This window comes from Lynx canadensis, chromosome C1 (genome assembly GCF_007474595.2).
Source record: "Lynx canadensis isolate LIC74 chromosome C1, mLynCan4.pri.v2, whole genome shotgun sequence".
NCBI classification, from domain to species: Eukaryota; Metazoa; Chordata; class Mammalia; order Carnivora; family Felidae; genus Lynx; species Lynx canadensis.
The window spans coordinates 177,847,503-177,869,540 of NC_044310.1; the positions used below are offsets into that span (position 1 = coordinate 177,847,503).

Genomic DNA, 22,038 nt, shown 5'->3' on the forward strand with positions numbered 1-22,038 from the left:
CTTGATGTCTTTATTGAAATTCAGTTGAAAGCACATGTAAGAGTCTAAGTCTAAACACACTAGTCTGTTCCACTGATCTGGTTGTCTGTTTTTTTTTTTTTTTTTTTAATGTTTATTTACTTTTGAGAGGAAGACACAGAATCTGAAGCAGGCTCCAGGCTCTGGGCTGTCAGCACAGAGCCGGACATGGGCTTGAACCCACGAACCATGAGATCATGACCTGAGCTGAAGTCGGACGTTTAACAGACTGAGCCACTTAGGCACCCCCTGGTTGTCTATTTTTAAGCCAAAGAGTGGACATTATTTTTATAAATGTTAAAGGAGAAGCATAAAAACACTGAGGTCATAAGATTTAATTGTTCACCTATTACATATGTGTGTAGAATTTATTTAACAGTTGTAGGTAGGCAAATGTAGCCATAAATGTTTAGCAGCAGTGTTAATGAAGATACAGAGGTTGCTTCCATAAGATCCAAACATAACAATGGCTTAAACAAGATTGTCATTTATTTCTTATGTAACTTCTGAGTATAAGGACTCCAGGGCTAATACGACATCTTTGTTTTGTGGCTCTGTGATTCCCAGGGTGTTTCTCTCATCCATATTGTCAAAGATGGCTCTCCACCATGGCTACATTCCCAATGAGCAGTTAGCAGAAGAACAAAGGGAATGCAAGCCCCTTCCTTTTAAAGACACTTTCGGAAGTGCCATATATTAATTCTGCTATAATCCTAGTGGCCACAGTTTTAATCACATGGCCACACCTGCTTGCAAAGGAGGCTGGGAAATGTTGTCTTTCTTTGAGCAGCAAAATGCCCTGTTAAAAAGGAGGGAGAGGGGCACCTGGGTGGCTCAGTCCATTAGGCATCCGACCTCAGCTCGGGTCATGATCTCATAGTTCGTGGGTTTGAGCCCCCCATCAGGCTCTGTGCTGACAGCTAATAGCCTTGAACCCGCTTCGGATTCTGTGCCTCCCTCTCTCTCTGCCCCTCCCCTGCTCACACTCTGTCTCTCTCTCTCTCTTTCTCAAAAATAAATAAACATTAAAAAAAATTTTTTTTGAAAAGGAGGGAGATATGGGGTTATAGGGAGACAACAGTGTTTTTAATAATGTCACTGAAGTATCTAATACACATACAATACAGTAAAGTGTATGACTCTTCATTGTACAGCTTGTTTAAGTTTTAACCCCATCTGGACCAAGATACAAAACATTTCCATCATCCCATAAGATTCCTTTATGCCCCTTCCCTGTTGATCTGTACCTCTAATTCTCCCCAGAGGTAACAGCAAACTGGTTTCTAACCACAGATTTATTTTCCTCGAACTTCATATAAAAAGTGTACTCTTTTATGTCAAACTTATTTCAGTCAACAAAATGTCAGTGATACTCATCCATTTTATTTTATGGGTTGGCATTTTATTCTTTTTTAACTCACATATATGTCACATATTTTCTGTAAAATGATTTGAAATAATTTCAAAAGCAATGACTAGGTTACCCAAGAATAATAAATAATTATCCCAAGCAGTAAATAACTATATACTATATTTTATAAAACACAGACAGATATATCCGTAAGAGACAGAGTTTAAAACCTAAAATCTTTGTAATCTTTTAGGTGCATCAAACCAAATGATAAAAAAGCGGCACACATCTTCAACGAGGCTCTTGTGTGTCATCAGATCAGGTACCTGGGACTTCTGGAGAATGTCCGAGTCAGGAGGGCAGGCTATGCCTTCAGGCAGGCCTATGAACCTTGCCTAGAAAGATACAAAATGCTTTGTAAACAAACATGGCCTCATTGGAAAGGACCAGCAAGGTAAGAAATTCATTGGTTACATTTAATAATGAAGTTATAAAGGATACAAATAACATGCTGTTTTCTTCACATGCTGTTAATATACAGAATTTGATGGAAAGTTGGATGTAACCTCTGTATTGGACCATCTTCCATCAGGATACCATTTTGTATTAATTATTGATTGATTATAGAGGTCTCGATTGTAAGGTTTGGATGGGGCTTATCCAATCCACGAATTTTAAAAATACGCTGTGGCAAGTTAGTAGGAAGGGATCTGTAATTGCTAAGTATATTTGTGTAGAATCATAAAAGGGTAGAGTTAGAGGTGTCTCGGATCAGTGCTCTCACCCTTTTGGTTTTTTTCTGTAGGGAATTAACCCCAGAGACAGACAGTGGGTGGGGGTGAGGGTCTTTCTCTTTGCACGAGGTCCGCACCCATGGAGAAATAGATATAGGAGCAGATTGGACTCAGAGAGTCGGTGTTATTGCTGATAAAGCGGGATTGAAGAATATGGCAGAATCTGGGCCATGGGCTTTCAGTTTATCTTCCCCGAATTGTACTTAGCCCTCCAGTCCCAGACAGAGCGCTGGACCACTACAGGCCCATCCCATGGAGGAGCCCCTGTGAGCTCTCCACATGCAGAGAGAATATGTGTGCTGGTTGTGGGGGGGGGGGGGGGCTGCTGCAGAAGAGAAAGTGGGCTTTGCCTGTCTGGTGGTCTTTCTTCTGCCCTCACCAGTCAGAGGAGTTGCCCCTTCTCTGTAGGTTGTAGAAGCTCTCCCAACTGCCACAGGAAGGCCAACGTGCCTCTTTTACGGGCCTGTGCAGAGACTAGGGATTTGATTTCACTGTACTGGTATCGCGTCCACATTCTCACTGGACTGGCCTTTAATAGGGACATCAATAGTATTAGACACTCACCCTTTACTACGAGGAGATGAACTCCAGACATATGATGGGGTCTCTGCTACAAAATTCAATACCCAGATGATATAGAATGTGGGTACTGTTTGTTCCCACTGCTAATTTCCAGGTCAGAACATGTATTCACTCCCTGCCTGGCACCTAGGCCATAGGTTGATGGGATAAAGTTTAGTTAGAAATTGCTGTTGAAACCGGGGTCCAGGATGGAGAAGTCAGAGCCAAGTTCAGGCAGGCCTCGCTCCTACCACATAAGGCCTATGCTTCATGACACCCCATTGGTCTGGCACTTAGCGCTCTCTTCTTGGGTCCTGCCCACACTGTGAGGCACGGAGGCGCAATATTAAAAATATTTTGGAGAATTAACCATGCGCATTCAAAATAGGTGTGAATTTCTTACACACCCTCCGGGTTCTGGCTGGTGCTTTGTGATGAGTGTATCTGATTCAAAGATTACCTCTGCTAATGAAATCAAGATACGGTTTTAATACCCTATTGTCTTAGACTGCATAGTTCTGAACCCAAATTTACTTTTTTAGTGTTACCTGGATTTGGTTTAATTCGTGGAATTCAGTCTGAAGATTCTTTGATAGAAGGCTGCTTACTAAAAGACCAATTATACTTGGAAAGAAAGCTATTATTTTATACCACTGAGAACCTGATACTGTGATTTCAGAGAAGATAGCCTCTTTTTGTAATTCAGAAAACTATTTTTATTTATTTTTATAGGGCCGGCGTGGAGGTTCTCTTTAATGAGTTAGAGATTCCTGTAGAAGAGTACTCCTTTGGTAGATCAAAGATATTCATCCGGAACCCAAGAACAGTACGTAACCCAAACCTTTACAGACTGAACTTATGTTATAATCATATAGGCAAGTTCTTAAAGGATATTTAACTTCATAACATTACCCAAGATGCTGCCGATAGTGCCTCATTCAGTTTTTTCTGCAAATGTCCGAGAGGATGGGCGAGTAGGGGGCATTAAAAGAACACGTGTATTTGCTTATGAAACATCAAAATCTTAGATTGTACAACACTTCATAAATCATAAAGGAACTGTTGTTACAACAATAAAACCTTCTTAACTCATAGGAATCAGAGGTAAATTCAGTCTGTATTTATAATACCTGAATTATGCAATAATTTTAGGAAAGACAGCCAGCCCTATTATTTTGAGGTACATGAAAGCACTCATATTTAAAAAAATTTTAAGCTGAAAATTTTAAGCTTAAAATTCTACTTAGGAACGTCCAAGGGAGCATTTTTTTATAAATGAATTAGCATGAAGTATAACGAATACAACAGTGTTTTTGGTAATTTGGAAATTTGGAGAATCTGGAAGAATGTTTGAATTGTTAAACAGAGACCTTATCAGCACTTCCCTGCCGTAACAGTTGCATTCTCCTGGGTAGAGTAAAGGTAAATCTAAGTGCCCAGTTCGGCCCTTCTCTGATTTGTCATAAATTCTATATCACCTAAGATAAATAGTGATCTTGTATGAATTCATGTAAAGAGTTTTCTCATGGGTTATTATCCATATCATCCATAACCAAGACAGTTATTCATTGTTTTCCTCAGATGGGGTTGACTTTAACATCATGACATTTTTCCGCCTGGGGATGTCTTTCATGTATGTCATAAGGTTTTGGTAGAGTTTTGATAAATCCAGCTATCTTTTCTTATTAGTTATTCAAGCTAGAAGACCTGAGGAAGCAGCGTCTTGAGGACTTGGCCACTCTCATTCAGAAGATTTATCGGGGGTGGAAATGTCGTACCCACTTCCTCCTAATGAGAAAAAGCCAAATCGTGATAGCTGCCTGGTACAGGAGATACGCGGTAAGAGCCTCCACCCTTTTACTCTGTAAGAATGATGCTCATTGGCTAGTATTTGTTATGTACTTTGCGTGTAAGTTTTACGTATTCAGTCCTCCCAGCAACCTCATAAATTGAGTGCTTTTGTGGTACCTTTGTTAAAGGTGGGAAAACTAAGGCATGAGCCGTTGAGTAACTTGCCCGTGGTCACGCAGCTGCTAAGTGGCAAAGATAAGGTTTGAATCCAGGACTATTTCATAGCTCAAGTTGAGTATATCACACTGCCTTCCAGTGATATAGGTCCACATAGTGGGAAATCTAAATCTTGAATTTGCTCATCGGATTAGAAGAGACGGTGTCATTTAACCCTTTTCATGGGATAGGCTCAGTTTTCCAAAATAATTGGCTGTTTTCCATGTATTGTAGCAGCACTGAAAGTGGCTTAATTCCAGAAAACTGATGCCACATTTTAGTAGAATTCTGGATTTGGTGAAAGGATTGGATTTCCTTTAGTCCTCAGATTGCTGGCCCTATTATCTATGGGAAAAGACTTACAAATAAAGCATGTTTAGTTAATTGACATGGAATTTCTTTTGGGAATTTTGTTTCTCACTTGATTATAGATATTTCATTGGAGGCATAACAAGTTTGAGGGAAATCTGAAGGTTTGCCTTTAGGTTGGCTTAAACTTAGGCTGTGTTCTCACAAGTGAATTTTGTGATAAGAACACTACTTCTGAGTGCTTTTTTATTCTGTGCTTTTTCTCTAAAGAATCGGAAGATGAATTGAATTTGCAATCACATCTCCTTTAGGATACTCTCTTTTTCTGCTCTGGGAAAGTTTTGCTATGAAGCAGTGTATAATCAGGACACAGTTTTGCTGACCTATTCCCATGTAATACATTTTAGTGGAATATGTCCACGTTTGAGAAATTAATGAGATATTTAAATGATGAAGCCAAAGGAAAAAAAAACTGCTTCAGCTTTAAGAGAGTATCCTTAAAATGGTTTGAAAGGGTACAGCCAATGGTACTACAGCTGTTCACGTATGAACCTATCCAGCCACGATGAGAGATTCATTCATACGTATTCTGCAGAGGCACAGAGGACTGTTGTCACTAACCTGTCTGTGGTGGATTCTCTTCTGTGTACACAGTAGTGGCACTTGGCTCTTCTGCAGATTCATAATGCTCTGTTTTATATTTGCCTGAGAAAGGAAGGACCAACACATAGCCAGTGGTCAGGGAACCCTTTTCGTCATTTTTTGTTTGCATATCATTAAGAAAATCCAAGTTGGAAAGTGTAGTGAATTCATCTATCTTGAATTCAACAAATACTTTTGGAATACCTACTCTGCCAGGCTCTGGGGATAGCAACATGAACAAAACTGATGCCTGACCTCATAGAGTTCATACCTAGTGATGAGCAATATGCATGTAAGCAAGTAAATAATCAGAACAATTATAGACTGTAGTCAGCTGGGAAGGAAACAGATTACTGAGATAAAGAATAGTGAGGAGATAGGATATAAATTTGGATAGTATGGTCAAGGAATACCCTCTGGAAGGGGGCATTTCATTAGAGGGATGAGAAGAAACAAAGCAATGAACGAAGAGAGCAGGTGCTGTTTTACCTTCCCTCCCTATATAGAACTTTTATATCTCCAAGTGAAAAAAGGAGCCACCATATAATGTATCATTAGCTCATGATGGTGAGTTATAACTAGTATTAATTGGGAGAATAGAAACAAATAATAAACCCAACTTTTAGAGAAGGTATTAATTTCGCTCTAGTGTTAGTTGCATCTGTTTTAGAATTTGAATTAAATATCTCAACCAGTTAACTACATGTTATCCAAGCTAGTGATTAAACTCAACCTTTTTTCTCAACCAAATAACTCAAAGATTTTCTGAATGTCCATTTCCAGTTGCTGATTATTTTAAAATCCATATTCTGTTATATTTTATAGCTCTATGAGACGAATTTTTTTAAGGTTTATTTTTGAGAGAGAGCACGAGCGAGCATGAGTGGGGGAAGGATGGGGAGATAGGGGGTAGAAGATCCAAAGCAGGCTCTGTGCAGAGGCCACAAGACTGACGTGAGCCATGATCTCAAAACCGTGAGACCATGACCTGAACCAAAGCTGGTCGCTCAGCTGACTGAGCCACCCAGGTGAGATGAATTTTAAAGTAAGATAGAGTTGTTTTCAAGCCATTTAGGAACTTCAGAAGAAAACATCAAGGTATCAGATGCATGTCAGAAGTGATGGTCAGATATCATAGATATAGTTTTTTCTATAGCCACGGAATATTGCTCTGTGAGGAATCTTGCCGAGTTTCTAGCTCCTCATTTGACAGATGAGGAAACCGAAGTCCAGAGGAGGTAGTGATTTGTCCAAAGTCCTAGGGTTCTCTTTGTCTGTCTGGCATTCTCTTTTGTTCTGCTGCTCATGTGTTGATAACATCACTCTGTTTCCTCTGAGCTTCCCAAATCTAGCCTAGAGGGCTGGAAGGCATGTGTCCCACTCAGAAAAGGGAGCTGAGCAATCCAGCATTTCCAAAGTGAGAGAGGCACAGCATGACTTCATGGCTTGGTTAGAAAAGCTGTGAAATTTCATCACAGATGCTGACATGCCGGTGAATATTCCACATTAAATACAATACGAGCTCACTTTTCTATGGATGGTATTCCAGTGGCCTCCACTCTTCCGAGTAGAAGTAAAAAGGGCCTTTGGGCATTGATCTTGCCGTGCCCACATGCATGGCCTGCCACACTGGGTTTTCTTTAACCTTCCCCGCCTGGAAGTAACTTTGGCTGTATCTCAACCTACTTGGTGCTCACCTGACCCTCCCAGGATGTGGTTTCTATTTTACATTGCTGATTGGTACCCAGTGCAAGTCCTTGAGTGTAGGAATGGAGTTGGAGTCACTTGTATAGCCTCTTAGTTCAATTCAAGTGATACTCATTTAATTATATTTAGCACCCTTGAAACATACTCCGGATTAACTGTAATAATTTTGGATTGTTTGATATTTTGGTTTCTTTACATATTGGTTCCCAGGAGGAATATGGGAGATTAAGGGTTAATTGCACTAAGTGAGCAAGTACTCTGTCTCAGTTCTTGCAGTATAGGTATTATAGATGTGTAAACAGAACTGGTAACAATCTCCCCCTTTTGTCCCACAGCAACAAAAGAGGTATCAACAGATAAAGAGTTCTGCCTTGGTAATTCAGTCTTATATCCGGGGTTGGAAGGTGAGTTTAAAAGAAGTGAGCCTTATTTATTGGGGGTTTTTAAGTTCTTCACAAAGGAGGATGATGTCTTTAAGGTCACCCTGCAGGGGGGAGCTCCTCATCTCCTGCCTACCCTGTAAACAGTCAGATGGAAAGAATAAATATTATGGGCTACACTAGGGCCCTTGTGACCATGTCTTGGCCGCATCCTTCTAACTGGCTCTCTTCTCAAGAGCTTTGTTCTCGAAGCAGGAAGTCTTGAAATAATACCGTACATGATTTCAATATCCTCTTGCCCCCCATTTGCAAGGGAAGTGGTAGTCCAGAAGGCTGTCTGTCAACACTGTTGCCTCTGCACCTGTGCGTCCTGCCCGGCCCAAGTCCTTCCATAACTTCCTGGTGACCATCTTGTGGGCTGCCCTGTCATGATCCAAACATCCTGAGCTCTGGCCATTCTAGTCGGGATCACAGTGTACCCATCACCTAGTTCCAGATCCTGGCTGCAAGGCTTGGTTCAGGGGTCAGCAGTCCACAGCCTATGCCTGTTTTTGTACAACCCCAGAAGGAAGAATGGCTTTTATGTTCTTAAAGCATTGTTTAAAATAACAGAGAGAACTTTTCATGACATGTAAAAATTATATGGAATACTACTTTCATGTGAATATATATACAAATATAAAATGTATATAAATATGTATACAAATATAAGTACAAGGTTCATATAAATAAAGTTTTATTGGTACAGACCCTTGCTTATTTATTTACATCTTGTGTGTAAATACATCTTGTGCTTTAGCGCTCTGACAGCAGAGTTGAGTAACTGTGATAGAGACCTATAAACGGGAAAGCCAAAAATACCATCTGGCCTTCTGCAGAAAGTTTACTGTCCCTGCTCTAAGTCAAAGAACCTTCAGAGCCTATTCTGACCACTTTCCTACTGGGAGATTTCTGTGGAGTGGGCTAATGCAGAGGAGCTACTTCAAGACAATTCCCAGGCCCAGAACCCCTTCAGAGGGTACAACATTGGGCCGGGAGTCCAGTAGCATAGATCGACCTTTGTCTAGGCCATGGGTCAATTTGGCGGCTGTACGATAGTAAATGCCAGAATATAAATGCAAGCACATAGAGTAAGTGAAATCACTGCCTGCAAGTCCTTCTTTTTTTTTTTTTTTTTTTCAACGTTTTTTATTTATTTTTGGGACAGAGAGAGACAGAGCATGAACGGGGGAGGGACAGAGAGAGAGGGAGACACAGACTCGGAAACAGGCTCCAGGCTCCGAGCCATCAGCCCAGAGCCCCACGCGGGGCTCGAACTCACGGACCGCGAGATCGTGACCTGGCTGATGTTGGACGCTTAACCGACTGCGCCACCCAGGCGCCCCTGTCCTTCTTTGACCTTATTACTGGATCATGGGTCCGTGTCTCCAGTCTAGAGCCTTCAGACATTCCGAGCCCACCTCCCAACCAACATGTCCTCCGGGCCCCCATAAAATCAGTTTCTGGTAACTGCCTGGGAGAAGCCACTGGTTTTGGACTAATGAGATTTTCTTTTTTTTTTTTTTTAAATTTTTTTTTTTTCAAATTTTTTATTTATTTTTGGGACAGAGACAGAGCATGAACGGGGGAGGGGCAGAGAGAGAGGGAGACACAGAATTGGAAACAGGCTCCAGGCTCTGAGCCATCAGCCCAGAGCCCGACGCGGGGCTCGAACTCACGGACCGCGAGATCGTGACCTGGCTGAAGTCGGACGCTTAACCGACTGCGCCACCCAGGCGCCCCCTAATGAGATTTTCTTTAGCAAGTTTTTAAACATCTCTTTTGCATAAAAAGTACAGCTGAGGTGACGTCGTGTACAACAATGATGAAGGTGGTAAATGGGTTTTGGAGCACTGGAGATCCTCCGACCGCATCCCAAGAGCTATTCCTTCCATCTGACGTGCACCAGCTTCTATGGCTCGTGCTCACATTTCTTCATGTCCCACGTTAGGGCACAGGAGGCCGCTGTCTCGGTCTGAATGGGGGCCACACTGCTGTGCTTAGTGACCTCTTTACTTACTACCTTCTCATAGTCCGTTTAGGCCGAATAAGCAATGTCCCCTTTTCCTTTCTTTCAACGATAGATCTTTCGCTTGACAGTGGATGTTATGACTGTCTCTGCAAGTATGTTTTTCAACCAGTATGGCATCTCACTTTTTGTTAACTTCCTACTTTCTCTGGGTGATTCTTCACCTTAGGCCCGAAAAATCCTGCGGGAACTGAAGCACCAAAAACGCTGTGAGGAGGCAGCCACCACCATCGCGGCCTATTGGCATGGTACCCAGGTAGGCCAGACACTGCCCCCTGGAAGGCAGCGGGGGCGGGTGTCAGAAATTGTTTCACTGGCTTAAGCTACTGAGCACGCATTTACCTGTCTCTCTCTCTCTGACGTTTTGGTGTGGGGTGGTGGCACACGCTTTCGCGTTTGCTGTGTGATGGTGACCGGTGTCTTTCTTCTCTCTCCTTTGGGAACCAGCGGTAACCTTTCCTGCCTTAAACTTTTCTGTAACTCCTTTTCAAATGCATCACAGGCGCGAAGGGAACTGAGCCGGCTGAAGGAGGAGGCTAGGAATAAACATGCTATTGCAGTTATTTGGGCTTACTGGCTCGGATCTAAGGTACTTGATTCGCACATCCCATTACTCCGTCCCGGAATCGGCAATAACCAGTTTGTATCTTTAGCCTGTCAGGGGGTGAATGCCTACAGTTAACAGTGCCTCACCCCGGTGCATGTCCTAGCCGCCGGATCGAATAAACCTGGATGTGGTAGTGTAGTAGTGCACGTTAGTAGGAGCCCTAAGCATGTGTAGGCCAAAAACACTAATTGCTTATTAATGAGGCACTGGTCCAGTTGCTGTTTAACAAAACAAAACAAAAACAAAAACAAAAAAAAACCCTCAAGTAACATGCATGTTTCGTTGTTTTTTTTTTTTTTTTCCTTCCCTTTTCTCTCCCCCCGCCCCCCAGCATATACCAGCAGTTTTCTAGAGATATTTTTGTTGGGTGGGGGGTTGGAGGGGCATGTTGGGAATGTTAAGATTTGGGCTTCAGTTGGTCTTCTGCAACATGGTGACAGGAAGAACACCTTTAACGCATGCCTTAAAAAATATTAATCCACGAATGAAATTGTTTTTTAGGCTCACTGTGGCCGCCATTGATTATTATAAGCAAAATATTGTATGCGAAAAGAATGATCATTTGTGATTGAACAGAAAGCTGTGTTCATGCAAAGCTAGCTATCATTGCCGCTGAAGAATCCCAAGAATTTCAGCTTCAGCTGTTTGTGTTCAGAAACAAAGGCCTCCTGAAATACTCTCACTAATCCCCAGGCAGAGTCGTGGGCTCTGTGAACATTTCACATACCCCAAGGGACGAGACTTTTAGATGTTTTTGTTACTTAGAAAATCAAAGGTCATCTCTGCTAAAAATGTGTATTCCAGTTAGAAACATAAATATCAATATAATCCTATGTTTTTAAGTTTACCTTGTCAGCATTATAAGTCCATCTTGTGAGAAAAATGAGAAAAGTCAACATTTGCCTGTATAAGGATCTTAATTTGCCAAAAAAACTTACCAGAGCTGTTCATTTGTGTCCCCCCCCTTGAAAAATCTGTGACGAACAGGCTAGTTCCTTTAGTAATCAGAGGGAAATGTCCTAGCTGAGGCAGAAGGACTCTTAGACAGTTATCCCTGGGGTTTCCCCACTGAGGTAGCCCATTTCCCAGTCTGAGTACCAAAAGCGGTGAAAAATCACTGCATGTTTCATCTTTCAAAGTAGCATGCTTCAGATTGACTGTTCCCTAAGATTAATTTTTAAACCATAAGTCGTTTCACTTTTTATCTTGCTTCAGTGTATTTCACTGTCCAGGGCCTTAGCTCACACTGAATTTTGATATGTGCTACTTCTAATTTGCTAATGGGAAAGAAACAACTTTATTCTTTCCATGTTCTAAATGGTTGTTCACAAGAGTTGTCTTTTTGTACGTCCAAATGAATGAACACAGGAATTCCTAGCCTCTCTAGTCCTGGGTACTGGCAGCAAAGGGAAGTCTGCTGAAGTCACTAGGTGCCACTCACAGCTCTAAGGCTTGGATAAGGGAGAGAGAGAGTGTGGAGAATAGAAGAAGGAGAGAGAATGAGGAGGGAGGAAAAAGGGAAAACTGGAAGTAGGGGGGCAGAGGCGTGGCTTACCTCCGGTACCATATAGATGGCCTTCCTCTGGAACAGAGGCTCAGTGCACTAAACATACAAAGGACTGCACTAGACTTACGCGGATTCTTTGGGTTTAAGTGATTATGCCCTATTCTTCTATCATTCTGAAATCCTTATTCATAAGTTGGCTCTTCTGTTTGGTGGGGTATCTTCTTCTGGTCATTTGTGCTGTCTGCATTGGGCCGTCTCTTTTATTTACTATCTAAAACGTTCTAGGCTCGAAGGGAATTGAAACGCTTGAAGGAGGAGGCTAGGCGTAAGCATGCAGTCGCTGTCATTTGGGCTTACTGGCTTGGACTAAAGGTACTTCCCCACCCCTTCTTTCTGTCCACGGTGAACTCAATGAAGCCTAGCACTTACTAACCCGGAGAAAATGATTGATGATGCTTGCTTATGGTCTGCACAGTCTTTTACAGTGTCACCTTGCCTAATTCCATTTCTTTTTGAGAACAAACCTGTGCACTAATATTTTCTGATGTTGTTGTGTATTTCTTTAAATAATAGGTTTAAAGTATCTAAAGCATCTAATAAGACATTTTGTTATCCAAGTCCTATTTTGTGTTATCTTTATGAAGATGAAGTTTGTGTTTTGTTTTTTGTTTTTAATTCATGAGACAGAGTTACAGTAGTTGAGCTAAAAGCTGACCCATGGTCTACAGTGGCCAGCCAGGGGATATCTGGCTTTTGTTTCCCTTTGTCTGCCTATCCTGCTCCAACGATGGCTCCTGGAGCAGAGTGTTCTACAAAGTGACCGCCATTCTAATTGTTCAGCTTAGAAACCAAAGGGTTTTGCATTAAAAGTACAGATTTTGGCAATTAAGACCAGCAGTCGCTCATTCGGATTAAAGAGAACTTTATAGATTCAAATGCCTTTTAATGTAGGGTAGGGTTTATTTCAAAGTGGTGCTTACTGCTTTAGGCAAGATATGCGTAAGTAAACATGACTGAGCCCCAGAAACAACTTTTTGCCATTGAGAACAACTTTCGGGCAGTGTAAAGATGGTGTCTTCCTGTTATTCAATAACTCATCACCTTAAGGTACCATCCATATTGTCTTTTAGGAATAATTAGGCCCCTATTTGACACTATTCCTCTTTATTATTTTTGCTATAACCATTCATCTTCTTCTAAATATTTACCATCCAGGAAGCCACTGACTCTGAATCTAAACAGCATCAGCAGTATCTGTATGTTCTGCTTTTGAGTAATCTGCATTTTCCCCTGAAAATTTAGCCTGTAAACTTTCAGTGAATTAACCTTTTTGATTATACTGAATATTCATCAAGTAATTTTTGAAGTACTTAAGAAGTAACTTAAGTATGAATTTAAGATGTTCCATTTCAAGAATTCTAAACAAGTTCTAGAACTACTTTTTTTAAAGGATTTTATTTCCCATTTTACTCACTTGTTCTGATTTGCATCCTGATTTTCATAAAAGGAGGGAATCAAACATTGAGTCAGGATTTTTACCCTGTATAATATCTACCAGCAGAATCACATTTGTCTTCAGTTTCTGGGTTTAACTCACTGCATATAATTTCAGAAAATCTTTCCATCTTAGGGGTGTATGCTAGTAACCTATAAATCAAATTCAGTTTGTAGGTGAATGGTGTTGGAGCTGAAGTTAACGGGCCCTACTCTAGATGTAACTGCCCCCCCCCCCCCCCGGTTTCCAATAAAACAGAAGTATTTTAATATGTCACCATTATCATTGTTCTGAAATAAGATTAAACTTCTCTGAAGTCCAAGAATGTAATAATTTTGTGCTAGTGTTTTTTAAAGAATAATGTTGATAAGAGCAGTAGTTTTGCCCTTTTATGTGATTAGGTTCTTGTGGAATTGATTACAAAGTTCAGTGGATCATTTTTGGACTGCCAGGGCCCGTGAGGGGGAGCCCATTTTATATGTGAACGTGTCGTCAGCCTTTTCTATTTATAGCTGTATTTCTGGAGAATATTTCAGGGGAAATATTCCTGTGAATATCAAAAAGCATGTTGCAGTGAACTCGCTTACAATGACATTCAACTACATATGGTAGGACTTCCAGTATATTTCTATGGATATGTTCACATGAAACCTTACTCTAACTTCTCTGCTTCCCTATGCTATTAAAATTCCAGGAGCCAATTAAAAGGTACCATTTTTCTTCCCTTTGTCCCTTCTAACTTTATTAGTTTGAGATTTGAATCTATCAACTCCTTGGCTAAAGGAGAAAGGATAATCAGTACCATAGAATATGAACAAAAGGAGGAACTTCCTGTGTGGTATCTGGGGGAAAAATTTTTTTAAATCTATTTTTGAGAGAGGGAGGGACAGAGACAGAGGGAGAGAGAGAGAGAGAGACAGAGAAACCAAACAGGCTCCACACTGTCAGCGCAGAGCCTGATGGCAGGACTCAAACTCATGAACTGTGAGACCATGACTGAGCCGAAACCAAGAATCGGATGCTTAATTAACGACTGAGCCACCCAGGTGCCCCTGGAAAAAATTTTAAACCGTAATAATCCATAAGCGTAGAGAATGGGTCTGGCGCTTACATGTCCCATGGGACCAGGGAGGTCACAAGGATGAGGGAAGTAGCAGATGGAAGGTGGATCAGGAAGGATGGGGCCCTGAGCAGTGTGGAGCATCCTGTCTCATAAAGGCAGCCACAGCTCCTGTGGTCTCGTCTTTGTCATGTGGGAATGGGGCTCACCGTTGCTAGATCTTAGAAAACTTGAAGAGAAACATGTAGCCTGAATTTTTCGTGCGAAGTGCTTCATTTAAAAATAGGCATATAGGGGCGCCTGGGTGGCGCAGTCGGTTAAGCGTCCGACTTCAGCCAGGTCACGATCTCACGGTCCGTGAGTTCGAGCCCCGCGTCAGGCTCTGGGCTGATGGCTCGGAGCCTGGAGCCTGTTTCCCATTCTGTGTCTCCCTCTCTCTCTGCCCCTCCCCCGTTCATGCTCTGTCTCTGTCTGTCCCAAAAATAAATAAAAACGTTGAAAAAAAAAAAATTTAAAAAAAAAAAAAATAGGCATATAAAACATTTTTCTACAAACTGGATTTGGCTAGTAGGTTGTGAGCTTGGATTTTGAACATGTGCAGTTAAACCCAGAAAAGTAAAGACAAAAGAAAAAAGTATAGCATGTCTGAATTATTCAAATAGGCTGGTGTTTTGCTAAAATCTAACGTTCTCATTGACAGCCGAGTGACAATCGGTATTTTAAGTAGTTTTTAGTTTTTTTTCTCAGTTTCAAAACTTAACTGTATCATTCATTCATTCATTCATTCGGTAAACACCTCACCTAGTGATTTGATTTGTTGAACACTAGTGTGCAAAATGCATATGACAGCGTAGCAAGGAAGAAATAGGGAAACTAAAACTGTAACATGTCCTGAGTGTTGTGATAGTGTTAGTAGAAACTCGGACAGGAGTAGAGATGAGAGAAAAATTAATGCAGTTAAATGGGAGATTTCTAATGGGAGACCACAGGCTTCTTTTTAAATTCTTATTTTTAGGCACAATGAGCTCCCAGCGCACGGCACTGAAGTCCTGTCTTCGTATGCAGGGCTTTGGAAGCTGTGCTGGAGTTCGTCAGGCATTTTCTTTTTACCTTTTAAGAACATTTTGCAGTGAAAATTACCCATGTAATTTTTTTTCTGATATGTATTTTGATTTGTGATGAGTTTGTAGCCATGCCTGTAGAGTGTTTCTTGTCAAATCTTCAAGCACTTTAAAAACGAATTGAGAGGATTTAAAACATTAGAACATTCTGGTATTACCACTTTGCAGCTCTCGTTTCTTTTTCTCTGATTTAAAATCCACTGTCTCAGTGTGCTTCAATCATTTTACTATATCCAGAAAGTCACTTATAAATTTGACTTGTTCCACCTTTTTTTTCATTTTTGATAGAAGTGTATCATATGGGCACCTGCCGGCCACACGTTAACCTCTGTGTTCTGCTGCTTCTATTTAAAGGTCCGTCGGGAGTACAGGAAATTCTTCAGAGCCAATGCTGGAAAGAAAATTTATGAATTTACGCTTCAGAGAATTGTAAGTCTATACTTTCTATGTGGCTAATTAGCATTATAGCACTAACTAGTGAATAGCACCACCTCAATCATAAATGGCTTGTTTGGTAACTATTAAACCCTAGCCGTGACACTGAGAGATTGTGACCTTCTATCATTTCCCCTCAAATTCAGGTAGAATTGTGTCAGGTTAGCGGCCCACATATGATCAATGAAATGTTCTTTGACAGAGAGAACGTTCTCTGGGGAAGGGGAACCCAAGAAAGCCTGGTGTGTTGGTTCAGGCTACTATAATGAAAATACCATAGACTGTGTGGCTTAATAAACATTTATTTCTGATAGTCCTGGAGACTGGGCAGCCCAAGATCAGAGTGCCAGCATGGTCTGGTTCTGGTGAGGCCTTTTTCCTAGTTTCCTCACAGGAGAAGAGAAAGAGAAGCAAGCTCTTTCCCGTGTCTTCTTATAAGAGCAGTAATCCTGGGAGCACCACCCCTTGTGACCTTACTCACCTAATTGCCTCCCCAAGGCCCCGTTTCCTAACACTATCCCATTGGGGGTTAGGATTTCAACATAGGAATCTGAGGGGAACACCAAGATCTTGCCCTGCTGAACTGCCACAAGCTGCTGCAGGGCGAGGTTGGTCAAAGAGGAGAGCAGGGCTGTGCCACGATTCCGGGATGGATTCTAACATTTCCCTCTGGCTTCCAGAGAAGTATATGTAGTGGCAACGTGCAGACTCTGGAGCCAGCTCACTCTACCATGTACAGATTTACGGCTTGAGCAAATCACTTAACTTCTGTGAGCCTCATTCTTGTCGCCTGTAAAATGGAGTGATAATTGAAAGCTCTTACATTTCCTGGCTCAAATTCAGTACTCTAGAGCAGTGCTGTCCGACAGGACTTTCTGCAGCAGTGAAAATGTTCTAGATCTTTGTGGTACAGTAAAGTCTAGCCACATGTGGCTGTTGAGCACTTGAAATGTAACTAATGTGATTGATGAACTGGATTTTTAACTTTTTTTTTTAATTACTAAAGATTTAAATAGAAATAGTCACAGGTGGCAAGTGGCTGCCTATTAAACAATGCAGCTTTCTAGTGTTAGCTGGTGTAAGTATTAATGTTAATTTTAAAATTAGTATTCTTCTTTTCTCTTAACCATTTAGTGGAGCTTAGATTTTCCCAACCAATACAGAGAGTTAAAAAGAGATTTTCCAGAGGAGTTGCAACATTTTATAAACTAAAACTTGCTAAATTCCACCAAGTGGTTTGCTTGATCCTGGTTTATGTAAAACAATGACTTTTCTGGTATATTTTACTTATCTAGCATTTTTTGTCAAACTCAACATAGGTGCAAAAATACTTCTTGGAAATGAAAAATAAGATGCCTTCCTTATCTCCAATAGACAAGAACTGGCCATCAAGACCTTACCTATTTTTGGATTCTACTCACAAAGAACTAAAAAGGATTTTCCACTTGTGGAGGGTAAAAAAATGCCTTGTTAGGTTTTTTTTTTTTTTTTTTTCAGAGACTTCTTAACATATATTTTGAGAGTTTGAAAAATGTTATGTAAAAGCAGATTTTTAACCATGCTCTTCCTCTAACCTCAAAGAGACGTATCTGAGGACCTTGGTATTTTTGAACCATGTACTGTACTTGGCTTTGTGTGAGAATTTCCAGAGCAGCCAGGTGTTCCCATGACTGTCACCTGTCATCCTTGTCTGGAAAGGAGAGTGTGCATGGCTCCAGTGTCTTTCCCTTCCAGATTCCAGTTGCTTTAAAGTAGTTCAGGTTTTTGTTTTGTTTTGATGTGTTTCTGTTATTCATCTTTACCTGAAGGAATACTGCCAGAGATAGAAATAATAAAATTTGAACATCTTCACAGGATATAGTTAAATCTTGAAGATTGTAGGAGTTTACTTTCTAAGATGTATTGAGTACGTGCATAAACGTACGCGAAAACACTACATGTTTTGATGGACTGGGGAAAAAAACGGCTTTAGAGTGCCTCACAAGACATCAAAGAGATTAAGTTTCCCTCAACCTGAATTAAATGGAAGCTAAAAATCTATTTGACATTGCCTTATATTTTTAGCTTCCTTAATTTTATGAGAGCATAACGTGTTATTTAGGTGTTGCCCAGAAGTACGTGGGTTACTTATATAGATGTTGACTTTATTTTAGTAGTTCAGTTGATATATGGAATGCTAAATATGTACAAGTGTCAGATACGATATAATCATTAATATGATAATCATATAATCCTACAATATAATCATTGAAAGGCTTATTATATTTGGTAAGTGAATGACTGATGGATATCACTTCCAGGAAACTCTTTCCTGCTGGGCACTGTAGGCTTGTCCCTTTCCAGAATTACATATGTAGAGTGACATTATCACTGAATAGTGTAATATTGGTGACACAGCATGTGGAACTGGATTCTCCCTTCTGTTCCCTAACTTAGTGAGTCAGTTTGGTGAAATTCACCAGTGTCTCAGTGCTCATCTCCCTCTTTGAGTCTGACAGTGAGACTATTTTCAGAAATAACGATGGGGACCTTCTAATGCCAGGAGTCTGCTCTGCCTCTGCTCTCCCCTGGCCCCTGGCCCTTACCTCCCTTGCATTTAGGGATAGAGAATGAGAGGGATGTGTTTATTCCTGAAAGGGTGGGCAGCAATGCTAACATTCCCTTATACCATTATATCAGTGGGTCTCAACTACATTTCTAACTGAATGTCTTAGAGTTCATCTGAAACACCTGGCCTAGGGGCACCTGGGTGGTCAGTCGGTTGAACGTCCGACTTTGACTCAGGTCATGATCTTGCAGTTTGTGAGTTTGAGCCCGATGCCGGGCTCCGTGCTGACAGCTGAGCCTGGAACCTGCTTTGGATTCTGTGTCTTCCCTTCTCTGCCCCTTCCCTGCTCATGCTCTGTCTCTCTCTCTCAAAAATAAATAAACATAATAAAAAATAAAAATAAAACACCTGTCCCTGCCCCTCCAGCCACCCCCTGTGTCCCTTCAGTACCATCTCAGAATCCAGCCAAAGGAGAGATTTCTCAGGTCAGGTGTCCATACCGTAAAATGGCAATAGGGGGTTCAGAGCAGTATTTTTCAAACCAAGGGTTGTAGCGTATTTGTGAGTCGTGAAATCAATTTAATAGATTACTGACCAGCGTTTTAAAATGAAGTACAGTAGGATAGAAGACGTCCACATGGCCAACCGACACATGAAAAAATGCTCAATATCCCTCATCATCAGGGAAATACAAATCAAAACCACAATGAGATACCACCTTACACCTGTCAGAATGGCTAAGATTAACAACTCAGGCAACAACAGATGTTGGCGAGGATGCAAAGAAAGAGGATCTCTTTTGCATTGTTGGTGGGAATGCAAGCTGGTGCAGCCACTCTGGAAAACAGTATGGAGGTTCCTCAAAAAATTAAAAATAGAACTACCCTACGACCCAGCAATTGCACTACTAGGTATTTATCCAAGGGATATAGGTGTGCTGTTTCGAAGGGATACATGCACCCCCATGTTTCTAGCAGCACTATCAACAATAGCCAAAGTATGGAAAGAGCCCAAATGTCCATCGATGGATGAATGGATAAAGAAAATGTGGTTGGTGTGTGTGTGTGTGTATATCTATCTATCTATACACACACACACACACACACACACACACACACACACACACACAATGGAGTATTACTCAGCAATCAAAAAGAATGAAATCTTGCCATTTGCGACTACGTGGATGGAACTGGAGGGTGTTATGCTAAGTGAAATTAGTCAGAGAAAGACAAAAATCATATGACTTCACTCATATGAGGACTTTAAGAGACAAAACAGATGTGGGGCGCCTGGGTGGCGCAGTCGGTTAAGCGTCCGACTTCAGCCAGGTCACGATCTCGCGGTCCGTGAGTTCGAGCCCCACGTCGGGCTCTGGGCTGATGGCTCAGAGCCTGGAGCCTGTTTCCAATTCTGTGTCTCCCTCTCTCTCTGCCCCTCCCCTGTTCATGCTCTGTCTCTCTCTGTCCCAAAAATCAATAAACGTTGAAAAAAAAAAAAAAAGAGACAAAACAGATGAACCTAAGGGAAGGAAAACAAAAATAATACAAATACAGGGAGGGGGACAAAACAGAAGAGACTCATAAATATGGAGAACAAACTGAGGGTTGCTGGAGGGGTTGTGGGAGGGGGGGATGGGCTAAATGGGTAAGGGGCATTAAGGAATCTACTCCTGAAATCATTGCTTCACTATATGCTAACTAATTTGGATGTAAATTTAAAAAAATAAAAACTAAAGTTTAAAAAAAAAATAATAGAGTACAGGGCATGTTGAAGGAATTGTTTTGTGAAGCTTTTGTGTCAGTTGTCTATGTGTGTGCATGTAAATCAATGTGTGCAATGAGTTGTGATGTACAATGTCATTCTTAGGCTAAGTCTTTGTGAGAAGAGTGTGACAGCCTGAGGCCTAAAGGATGTCAGGGGTGGGGGCGGGGGCTGATGTCATAGTGGGAGGGTCAGTACTCCCAGTAGGGCCCTTGCTAGCAAGGCCCTCGGGTGTTCTGAAGAAGCATCCCAAGTTCCACAATACAGACCGTAGTTTTTATGGCATTTTCTAAGACCAACCTTTGAAAACCCAAAAAGGAAAAATGCTCTTGGTTTTTTTAAATGGATATTTTGTACACATTTACTCTTACTCTTCATGTTACTAAATTGGCTTAGCATATTTAAGAATGAGTAATGACTTATGTAAGTGATATCTTTTTTTTTCTCCTTTTCATTTTTCACAGTGTAAAAAATACAGAGACCAATTCACAGACCAGCAAAAGCTGATTTACGAAGAAAAATTAGAAGCCAGTGAACTCTTCAAAGACAAGAAGGCTTTATACCCATCTAGGTATTATGGCTTTGCTTTACCCATAAAAGTCAGTATTTTAAAAGCTCCTCAAATATATTTGTAGGTCGCTTCTAGTGGAGTTTGATTTCAGTGATAACATGAGAGATTTTTAATTCTATGAATTATTTTATGATCAGCCTAACTCTTCCAGACAAAAGCAAATGGCATGTATGGGTTTGCTTAGGTCACTAGATTTCCAGTTGACATCAGTTAATCACTCTCAATTCATACTATGATGAAATATTTGTATTTTAAATAGAAGATAGGAGTTCTGTGTTAAGACTATTTGTATTCTGTACTTAAAGTCAAGTGGTTTTAATCCCTTATTTCCTTTCTTACAATTAATTGTTAGTGAAAAATATTTTATAATGAAATTCATCTTGGAAAACTAGAAAGAGAAAAATGGCAAGGTAATTGTTCTGTTTTCCATAATTTAGAATTGAACACCTAAAATGAGTATTTTGTAGTTTTATATTCCTTTTTAACCCATTCAGTGGAGAACGTCCAGCTTTTCTCCCACGTTGTATGCTGATTCTAATATGTATTCGACATCAAAGATAAACGTGTAATAAACATGGAAATAAAGCTCAGCTCTGTTGAAAAAAGTACACTTAAACACTTTTGAGCAATGGCTTTCATGGCATACTGTAACGAAATGAGATTACATTTGGTGGTTTTATTTCATTGGCATTAGCCTAAACACTTCACTAAATAATTAGAAGTCATCGTTTAAAATACAAATTGTATAGGCTATTAAGATAAATCTTCATTGTAAATTCTTGTTCGTTTTCTATAGTTTTCAGAGGCCGGCCCAATTTCTGCTGGTAATATACTGTAATCCCCATGCCAGTCTTCTTCCTTGAACCAGCTGGGTCAGGCTCATTTGCATTGTAAAGAAGAGCAAACCGGTCTGTCACTCTAAGAGTGTTGTGGGAGCACTGCTCTGTGATGGCCTTTGGTCTGCTAACTCCTTGGGCATGACGTTAGTGGCCTGTGCAGTCACATCGGTCCCTTTATTGTAGGCACCAAGCACTCAATAAAAGAAGCAATATCAGTTGTAAGTTTACCAAGTGAAACCCTTGGTAAAGACCGC

General features: G+C 40.9%; 1 protein-coding gene across 4 annotated transcripts in view; it reads left to right on the top strand.

Moving 5' to 3' along the window:
- MYO1B (myosin IB) overlaps positions 1–22,038 on the top strand; it is a 190,823-nt gene that overhangs the window by 156,763 nt on the left and 12,022 nt on the right. For 2 of the 4 annotated variants that reach the window (XM_030326153.1, XM_030326152.1), the window contains exons 18-27: positions 1,623–1,823; positions 3,457–3,550; positions 4,414–4,563; positions 7,725–7,793; positions 10,007–10,093; positions 10,340–10,426; positions 12,237–12,323; positions 15,982–16,056; positions 17,382–17,516; positions 20,839–20,945. In XM_030326153.1, the coding sequence (XP_030182013.1) occupies positions 1,623–1,823; positions 3,457–3,550; positions 4,414–4,563; positions 7,725–7,793; positions 10,007–10,093; positions 10,340–10,426; positions 12,237–12,323; positions 15,982–16,056; positions 17,382–17,516; positions 20,839–20,945 (1,092 nt within the window). The remainder of the gene's footprint in view (positions 1–1,622; positions 1,824–3,456; positions 3,551–4,413; positions 4,564–7,724; positions 7,794–10,006; positions 10,094–10,339; positions 10,427–12,236; positions 12,324–15,981; positions 16,057–17,381; positions 17,517–20,838; positions 20,946–22,038) is intronic. The other 2 variants (XM_030326154.1, XM_030326155.1) reach the window with 2 other exon arrangements.